Source organism: Physcomitrium patens, chromosome 9, assembly GCF_059467195.1.
Source record: "Physcomitrium patens ecotype Gransden chromosome 9, ASM5946719v1, whole genome shotgun sequence".
In the NCBI taxonomy this organism is placed as follows: domain Eukaryota; kingdom Viridiplantae; phylum Streptophyta; class Bryopsida; order Funariales; family Funariaceae; genus Physcomitrium; species Physcomitrium patens.
This window is the reverse complement of record NC_143418.1, coordinates 12,616,087-12,625,876: the sequence shown is the minus strand read 5'-3', so window position 1 is coordinate 12,625,876 and position 9,790 is coordinate 12,616,087. Positions and strand designations below refer to the sequence as shown.

Below are 9,790 nucleotides of genomic sequence, written 5' to 3'. Positions count from 1 at the left end.
CTCGACTTTCTGTACTCATCATGAACTTGCCACACCACAAGGCAAAATCTCCTGCTCTGAATACAATAAATGGGTTGAAGCAAAAATGTCCAGAAATATTTTTTCCTTTGTTTCTAAAAATGCTTTCAAATCTTTGCTCTTTAGGTTGTCTCAAATAAATTGATTAGAACGACGTTCAAATGGCCGACCTAATCATTGACATCCTACTGTCGGACTTGAACTGATCATATAATACCTATTTGTTTCTAGTAGCAGGCATCTCAAGCGACCAGTGCATTGCAGCTGTTCATTTCCCATTCAGGAATAGTTAATACATGAAAGGTAGCACTCGTAATGGAAAGATTTTATTATCCAATGATTCTGTCCAAGGCAAGTTTATCCTATACATACGTAAGGACAGAGGAAGAGTCTCAATACAACCTGAGAATGACTTCACAGAATGCTTTCAAAAGAGTTGATCCTCAAACATTGGGTGTAGTTAGTTCCCCGCTTAAGAAGAAATTCTCCGACCCTACCAGAAGCGTGCACAACTCCTTCGATGCTGTGACGTATATGTCCGTGAGCTTCGCCACACCACCAAGACACGAATTTGAAGAAGGAATTCGGTACCACGACCTGGGCTCAGACAATAACAGTTCACGACTAACAGTGGTTTATTAGAAACCACGCGTTAAAAAATGTGTTCTTCCAGGATGATCATTGGATTGGCGGTGACACCAAGGAATATGCCACCCACAGTTCCTGAACAATGAACCCTCACATATTACCCTCGTTCATAAACATCACTAGAAATACATAGGATGGCAGTGACTTGAGAATCATGGCTACTGACCCTAGTATCTCGAATGTCCGTCACGTCCATACACGCTGTCATAATTACATTCTTCGTTATTCTTTAGGTTCAAACTTTTCAATAAATTGCCGTCTGCACATGAAATGCTTACATGACATATATTGTTTAATGGCTTTCAAAAATAGCCATGAGTTATGTGGCCCCAATCCTTACTTTCATCACGTTATGTGGGGAGTAAAGCAAAGTCGAATCAAAGTTCTGGGCCGAACCCAATGATAAAGTCAGTGACAATCCTCGCATCAAATGCATGGGTATACATTCATCTGCTCCGTGCACTCCATCGCAGAGAAATGCGGATGAGCAGCTGGTGGCTGCTGATTGAATCTAAGGAGGCGCTGGAAGACACCATGTACAGCATGACCATTTCCGACTAAACCTGTTAGATCAGTATATAACATCTTTATTAACTTGTAGAGAGAGCCCGAGTCAAGGTTTTGCACGATTGAAGAGGACACACCAAAATAAATGTAGAGTTAAGGATATACTAACAATCCAAAATCTTCAGCCCTTGATGTAAATCGCCTTGCCAAATCAGATACGCTAACAACAGAACTCGTTTTTGCTCCCAATAATTAACAAACCCTGTGGTATTCTTCAATCGACTTTAGTCCTCATGTTGCCGCAACACAGTGAAGTAGTGTAGTCCATCTTATCTGATAGCATAACCACAGCGCCAGGCTTAAATTTTTTAACAAGTCTCAGCCTCGATACTAAAACCCAAACTAAAACAAACGGGAGGATCGCTGAGTAGCACTATTTACGTCAGAAAAGTCGACCAACAAAAGCTGCCTTGGAAACTACAAAGCTGTTCGTTACAAGAGAAGATATGCAAATGTCGCATTCGCGCCCGTCGTTCTAGCCTTCTAACTCTAAAGCAAATAGATCAAAACGTGCTTTCATATCAAAAGGATCTTCAATATAAATCTCAGGTTCATGGATCACCTTGAGATAATTGGCCAAGCCAAAGAACCGACGAGTGGTAGTCACTGTCTCCTTCAGAAGATCCTGCTTGGTTACATAAAGCAACCGCACTAAGACAATGAGCTCTACGCATCTCACAAGCACCGTTTGAATACGCCCTCGTCTCTGGCGAAGTTTTCCATCGCAGTTACTAATTGCGCAAACCTACTCGAAAAAATTCACAATTCTCAATAATGATGAATAAGGACAGCTCCCTCTCTCGGTTCGCACCGAACTAATTGCCAGGGCTGCAATATATGTGCATTTTTCTGAAGACTTTATTTCGGTGCCACAAACTTTACCTCATTAAAGTCGATTTGCTTCAATTTGCTCATCCTCCCATTTCGAAATCGAACCCCGCATGAACAGTAATATTGAGGACGAGCCGAGGACAGGGCAGACACAACACACGGCACGAACTTGACATTGGGGTTGCAGCGGCATAGCTGAGAAAGAAAAGTGCGCAAAACCACACCCGTTCATAAGACCTAATTCATGTCGCGTTCCTGCTTCAAGGGCCCATGATCTTGTGTTCTCTCCTCAAAAAATTCCTCCATCCTAACGCTATCGTGCTGTACATGATCTCCAGGAAGCCGTTCCATTTTCTCATCCTGAGCTTCCCCAGCCCTCTTTCTAGCCTGAAGTGCAGCGTGTTTGCGGAGCCGCTCCGTCCTCTCCTCAAGCGACTCCTCAGCCCGCTTTTTAGCCTGATGTGCAGCATGTTTGCGGAGCCGCTCTGTTCTCTCCTCAATCGACTCCTCCGCCCTCTTTTTGGCTTGATGCGCAGCGTGGTGACGAAGTCGCTGCAATCTCTCCTCCTCTGATTCTCCCGCTCTCAAGCGTGCTCTTTTTTCCGCTTCAACACGTCGCCGTTCGCTCGCTTGCTCTGCCGACTCCTGAGCTCTCAGGCGAGAACGATACGCAATTTGCAAACATCGGCGATGCTCTCGTTGCTCAGCTAATCGCGATTCTCGTGCCCGAGCGGCCTCTTCTCTAACTCTAACTCTGGCTTCCTCGTGTAAAGCCCTCGCACCACCGTGACGCCTAGACGCCATAGTCATAGCAACATGGACAACTTAACTCATAGGCGCACGCCATGTGCTCTCACATGAACCCTCTCTACTACTGACACATACGATCGAACATGCGAAATTTCGCCAAATGAAATGAGGTCGAGACATGGCCAGGGTCCAAATTCGCGAAGCATGAAACCATATTACAACCCATCTCACTTTTGGGAATTGGAGTCTGAAGCCGGAACCAGTGATTTGGGCGTGGGGACAGGGTATGTGACTTAGCATCTCACTGTTGGGCAGGCTGTTCTACATGGAGGCATTGCCACATTTTTAGACGTTCTTTGGCATTTACAAGTCTCAGTGACAACTGGTTCAAGTATGATTGACATGATACAGAATAACATATTGCACATATAAGCGATCTACCTTACAAATAGCATGAATTATGAGGCATACTCTTCCAGGAAGAGTTCTCTCAAACCTTCCGACAGATCCTTGTCTGAAAGCAAATCAACTCTAACCACAGGTGGACAAGGTTACTTGTGATGCAATGTAAAATTTATGAATGAATGGCTATTCCCAGTTTCTAGAAGTGATTTTGTCGGCATCATGCATTTCAGGAGAATTCATCGAGCGAAAGATCGACAGGTCCAGAAAAACTGAAACAGAACCACCACGGTTTACAAAAGGTATGACAAGTACAAAATAGCTGCAAGTGAAACACACTCAACAAAAATCAAGATTGTATAATATCACAACCTGCTACAAGCTTTGTGACAACCATTGGTGCTGATCCTGAACCTCAACGTCTCTTCTAGATGAGAGGCAAATGGAGACCTCCATATCCAACTAGTGAATTTGAGGTTGATGATCAGCAGATGCTGGTAACATTAAAGCTAAGAACTCCTCCTACTATTCGTTGAACACCATTGGTGTCCAGCTCTTCTCTTGTGGTGCCTGAAAGCTCCTATCTAGGCTATTTCCGAAAAACCAACCCTAGGATTCACAACCTCTACCTTCAGCGCACACTAAGAGTTGACACAGATCTTGAATGAAGGGAGATAACGACTTCTGCAATCGCAACTCGGACAAGACTCTCAGGACACACAATATATACCAACTCCTGAGGCAAAATCTAAATCTTAGACCATGGAGAGACCACCTGGACAATGATACAATTTAGGGCACTGGTACAGCTTCCGGTCTGCACATGTCCCTTTAATAACCACAAATATCATCGAGAACTCTTGCAAGGGTACATATAGCCACCGCCATCGTGTACCAATAATCAGGTCCAATTAATCCCACCTCCCGTGCCGACCATTGATTTTATACAACACCAAGGAACAAAGCTTTCGGAGCTGCTTAGGGACTGCTACGGGATAGATTTTGAAAAAGACAACAACCCACCACCATTTGGATCTAAGCAACATCCACTTCAATATCCATTTTCTCCTCTACTGGGCTTGTGAACACTTGAGTACTGAGCTTGTGAACCGCTTGTCTGCAAACCCCCAATCTGAGCCCCGCAACAGAGGATATGAGTGAATTATGCTTAGTGCAAAGATTTTTGAAACTGTGCTACACATGCAAAAAATAAAAAGGAAATAAAAAAATCTTGGCTCATTCGTAGGCAAGTACATACCTTTCTTTTCTTGTTATCCGTGATTTCTACTTCCTTGGTCCACTTATTTTGCAGTGCAGTCCTTTCACTGTAACTTTCCGATCCACCATCTCTGCTTACTCCGGCATTGTGAGGCACTGTACATTAAACCACAATTAGCACGAGCACAGAGTGTGGCTAAAGCCCGATTAAGGCCGAATAATTGTCAACTTCGAGGAACTTGGATCGCTACAAAGACAGAGCAAAGAGCTGTCACTGATGATGACATACACCACAGCAGCAACAACAGCAGCAGACTGCTCTCACACTAAATAATTCATCAGTGAAATAAAATCACCTTCGGTAATCGGCAATTCTGTGAATGCACGGGGTGGCAGAGGATCAAATTCAAATCCCAACGGTGGTCCATCTTCTCGAAGTGGTCCGCACAACTGGCTTTCGACAGCAATTATAGCTTGCCGTTCAGCTGCTGCCATCGCATTGAACTTTGGCTTTGGGCCAGGCCTTCGCGGTGGTCTGTTTGGATCCTTAGGTACCCTTGGACCACCTCTCCTCTTGGGTCCAGGCTTGACCTTTTCCAACTCTCCATACCCACCGTTGTTAGCTGCATCCATGCCATTTGTGTGTTCATGCTCAGCAATGAGTTCATCATCATCTCGCTCCTCTGCTAAAACTCGAGCTGGATATCCATCAGGTTCTGAATCCTCCTCAATCATGTGCTGATCAATTTCCTCCTTCTTAGATGACCGACATTCCTGAGTTGACATGTGATCCTGGGTCTTGTTCTTGGCATAAAACGTCAATTTTTCGTCGTCAATTCCATCACGCCTGTCCTTGTACCGTCGGTGCGTGAACCAGATCTGGAGCTGCTTATCAGAAAGGTCGAGTTCTCTACCAAGCAGTTTTCTTGTTGCCTCGGACGGGTATTTCTCCACTGCAATCATGTAACAAATAATAAATTGAAAGAACTTATGCTTCAACAAAATTCTCACACATGAACCACCTAATGCTAATCTTACATGTCACATCGCAGTTGGCCACAATAAACAGAGTGCCAGGTATCTTGACACTTAGACATTGAACTATGACATGACAAGAAGCTTCACAATTCACTTGAATTAGCACACTTCCAAAGGTATGCCCTCATCATACATGTTAATTGTATAAGTAAAATCGGCTTGCCAATTACACATGTGTTGGCAACCGTAGTGTTGCAACTATTAAATAAACAGATTAATGAGTGATTAAAAGCGAAAATAGCTTTACGTTGGTGAAACAGTCCCTCCGCGACATTCATTGATCTTACCAGCATATGCTCTCTCCAGAACTTCGGTCTGTGAGGCACTTTTCTTTTTTCTAGAAATTCCCTTCGGTTTTTCAGGAGGAGAAGGAGCGGGCGAAGTGTGAGGTGAAGAGCCGTCTGATGCCATCGGAGCGTAATGTCTTTGACAACTGCACAAAATCCTGCACAGAAAATGATTTTGACACATTCAGATACAGATCTCAAGGTACCAACTACCTCATTCTTGTCGAAATCACAGGGAATCAACCCGATGCACTTACTCCAATCTCGATCAAACTCACAGTGCATTCCAGACGAAATACCCATCACAATTCCTGGAGTCTGGTGAAGATGAAATCCACACTAAGCGTGCTCTGACAACGAGAAGTGACGAGCGCCATAATTTAAGAAACAAAATAACCGAATCAAGAGACCCCCGCAAAATCTAAAAAAATGTGACTACCCACATTATATCTCCTCTCAAAGCTACGCGTTCAAGCCCTAGCATCCAATTCACTCGACAAATCTCCGGCATGTCACACAACGACATACCAAAACGAAAATCGAATAACCAAACACGTCCTCCAGATTGCCAGTTCCATTCTACGATGAATGTAACATATAGCCACAAGACAAATCTCATCATCGCGGTTCAGAAAACACCCACCTCAATCTCTGCAGCAACTTTCAAGCAACGAAACCGCGGTCGCACACAAGCCCATCATGCTAACTAAAAGATCATTCTTATTCCGCAGGCTCCTTCCACAATCCACCACTTGTTTCTCTCTATACTCCAATATCGCGCATCTTCACGAGTCGAACTTGATTTCCTCACTAAAAGAACTCAAAACCAACAGGAGCGGGACCTCTTCCGTGGTATTTCCGCCCCCAAACACCAACCCAAGAAGCTAGTAGATAATATGTACTCCAAACCGTCTGAAACAAGGACACTGGGGACTAGATCCGAGTAAAACTAAACGACCTAGAAGACAGGGCAGTCGACCCTGGACAAGCATGCACGAGCTTCTTGCGTTTCGTCCTTGGAAGTTGACTCTTCCTGATCTTTATTTGAAATTGTTACCCCCAAACTCAAACCTCTGTTGTAGAATTACTTCCAACGAAAACCCTCGCGGTGTCGAGAGAAGACAACAGGCACGAGAGCACCCTGAGAAAAAAAACACCAGAGACTTGTCCTAAACAAACTGACACCAGACAAGTGCAAGATGCGCTTATTGCTTGCCCTTGTGTGCTGCTTCTTCTTTTCTTTCTCTCCCAGCCCTTCGCAAGCATTTGTTCCAGACTAGGAGAACCCGAACCAAACCAGTGCTAGCCGACCCCGCATCACCTCACCTCGTATTCCCACCAACCCAAAGCCACACGGAGATAGAGGAAGACAATATAATATGCACACAAATCTCCCGCGACAAGGCGCTGAAGACTTTTCCCTACAAACTAAGTACTCCTGAAGGCAGGGCAGCCGACCCTGCACGAGCACAAGACGTGCTCCTTATAAGAGCCCTTGCGTGTTGACTCGACCTCTTGTTTCGCGACTCCCCCTTTGTTTAGAATTGTTTCAACCGTTCTCTTCCTGAGAGTGCGTATGTGTATGTCTGTCTGTCTGTCTGTGTGCACAGATGTGATGATGATGATGAAGATGACGACGACGCTGTTGACGAGTTAGGTCCAATACTGTCCGACCTATCTGCGTAGCCTCCTGGATTGGGGCACTGTCCATCACCGTAGCCATGCGTTCACTAGTTTTACACACACTCCCGTTGTGTAATAAACACGCACGTAATTGGCAGTACATGAAACTCTCAGTCTCGTGCATCCACTTGCCAAGCTTCCAGTACAATCTAGTCAGTTTACTTGTCTTTTCAACAGCTGTTCCGACGCTTCTTACCTCCGTTCAAAGTAATGTCTTTCACTTCCATTCCCTGTTCCCCATTCACCTTTCGATTCTTTTTTTTTTTTTGGGTTCGACCTTGTCCATGTGTGTGTGGATGTCCTGCCTCGGTTTCTCCGTCAACTAACTATAACTCTCCCCGGTTTCTCCTGATGGGGGGGAGGTATCCTTTGATTGCTGTAGCAGGAACCCTTCCTTACGGATGATGCGTGGCTTCGTCAATCTTTCCAATTGGAATTGGAGTCCTCTGGAACCCACATCGCGGGCACACACGAATCAGATTACGGAAAGCTTGTGATGATCTTGAGCAACTCAAACTTGAGCACATGTTTTATATACTATTGTTAGGTTACAGACAGCAAAGGCTACGATGATGGCAGTACATGGAGATCAGTGAATCCCAGCTACCTTTGAGGAGTCTGCTGTCAACATCGACTGCTCTAGGCGCACAACCTTTTCGCCTGGGCAATAGGTATGAACGTATGCACAGCGCGCACTAACAGAAGTCATTGTAGAGATGGGGGGAGGGAGGGGAGCGACACTGTGCACCCTCGCTGTGTGTAGATGTGCGCGACAACGCCCCGCTTGCACAGTCTGTATGTACACCGGGTGTAGAGGCGCCAAGTCTCCGTGCGTTTGAAAAGGCTCTGAAAGCAAGCAAGAGCTAGAGCAAAGAAAGTCGCGATCAGGGCCACATGGTAGCTGGTGGGGACGATCGACCCTTCCACAGCATTGAACTCCGAAGCAAGAAACCCAGCAGTTCACCTCAATGACGGCTGGATGTGACTTGACGGAGCTTGCGTCGTCGCCGATATGAATTCCGCGCGACCCACCTCGGTTTTACTAAGATTCCGGCTCCGATAATTTATGCTGCGGGAGAATAATTTTCCTTCCGCACAAGGCAAGAATGAAAAGGAGAGCGTATTGGGAGAGAGAGAGAGAGAGAGAGAGAAAAAGAGATTAGAGACGTCGATGGGCAGAGTGCGCATGCAGATGCGTCCGCCGTGGGTTTTCCGACAAGGGGGGGATAAGCTTTTGTGGTGGTAGGAGCAATTCTTCTGGGTTCGATTATTCAGCTGGGGCCAACTGCTCCATCCCGATTGGTCGCAGGGGCATGAAGTGGAAGATTGCCATATGCAATCCAAGCTTCGTCGATGATCTCACTCCAACTTCCGTAGCGAAAATCCCTCCCCTCTCTCACTCACTCACTCTCTCTCTTTTTCTCTCGCTTCATTCCTGGCGTCATTCCACCGCGTATTCAGCAGCGAACTGAGCACACACCTCGCGCATAAATACATGCTAGTAAGTCCACTTGCGCACTTCGAGTAATCGAAAAACAACGCCATCTCTCTCCCTTGCACAATTGGCTTCCTTGCAACGCGGAAAAGCAAAACAAAGCAAGGTAAGGCACCCATCCCCCGTTCACACCGCTGGGCCGTGCGTGCCTCGTGCCACGTCGGAGCTTCCACGTGTCACTCCTCTTGCAGTGGGATCGCGTTCTCCTGGTCCTACTTCGTGCCATTTCTAATCACTAGAAGCTTTGTTTCTGGATTATTAGATTCTTCATCCTTTTTTTTGTTGGATTGAGACATGTAAAATGTGGGTGTCAATTTGTTTCGGTAAGTATGTGTGTGTGTATGTGTGATAATTAGTTGGTAGAGCTTTGATGCATTGATTTAAACAAAATCAAACTTTTAATAATATTTAGAATAAAATAATTTGTTTGAAATTGAGTGGTCTGATTTTATATTTTTATTGAATAACATATATTTCCAATCGTATTAAATTATTATTATTAATATTATACACACATTTTAAAGTTATAAATATATAGTGATAATACTTCAAAGAAATGGTGGGATTAATAGCAATAAGATTTTGATAAAGCCAAAAATAAAAGTAAAAGAAGAATATTTAAACATTTAATGTAATAATAAAAATATTAAAATTTATTAATTTTCATATTTAAGTAAATAAATAAATTATGTATATTTTTATTAAAAAATATTTAAAATTATTATAATATATACATATATATATATATATATTTAAGAATATTAAATAAATCTAATTTTTTAATAAATTGACCTATTCATAATGAAGAATATGGTAATCATAATGAATGTGATTAATTTTCAACAAATTTCCA

The 9,790-nt window shown here is 44.1% G+C and overlaps 2 protein-coding genes across 7 annotated transcripts; both read right to left on the bottom strand.

Moving 5' to 3' along the window:
* Positions 1-322: 322 nt before the first annotated feature.
* On the bottom strand, positions 323-3,023 carry LOC112286639 (uncharacterized). 6 transcript variants are annotated; one of them, XM_090253213.1, is made up of 4 exons: positions 2,116-2,989; positions 1,796-1,978; positions 1,343-1,506; positions 323-1,229 (listed from the first exon to the last, which is right to left on the bottom strand). In XM_090253213.1, exon 1 carries the CDS (start codon positions 2,872-2,874, stop codon positions 2,302-2,304), a length of 573 nt encoding a protein of 190 aa, XP_090109339.1. In that variant the 5' UTR covers positions 2,875-2,989; the 3' UTR covers positions 323-1,229; positions 1,343-1,506; positions 1,796-1,978; positions 2,116-2,301. The 6 variants fall into 6 exon arrangements, with proteins under 6 accessions (XP_090109339.1, XP_090109341.1, XP_024384483.3 ...); XM_090253215.1 differs by having other exon boundaries at positions 1,796-1,858; positions 2,116-2,973; XM_024528715.3 differs by having other exon boundaries at positions 323-1,506; positions 2,116-3,023.
* A 532-nt stretch (positions 3,024-3,555) lies between these two features.
* LOC112286638 (homeobox-DDT domain protein RLT1) lies at positions 3,556-7,691 on the bottom strand. The gene is made up of 5 exons (XM_024528714.3): positions 6,403-7,691; positions 5,760-5,917; positions 4,791-5,387; positions 4,475-4,590; positions 3,556-4,348 (listed from the first exon to the last, which is right to left on the bottom strand). The coding sequence occupies exons 2-5, from the start codon at positions 5,881-5,883 to the stop codon at positions 4,268-4,270; spliced, it is 918 nt and encodes a 305-aa protein (XP_024384482.1). The 5' UTR covers positions 5,884-5,917; positions 6,403-7,691; the 3' UTR covers positions 3,556-4,267.
* Positions 7,692-9,790: the final 2,099 nt, after the last annotated feature.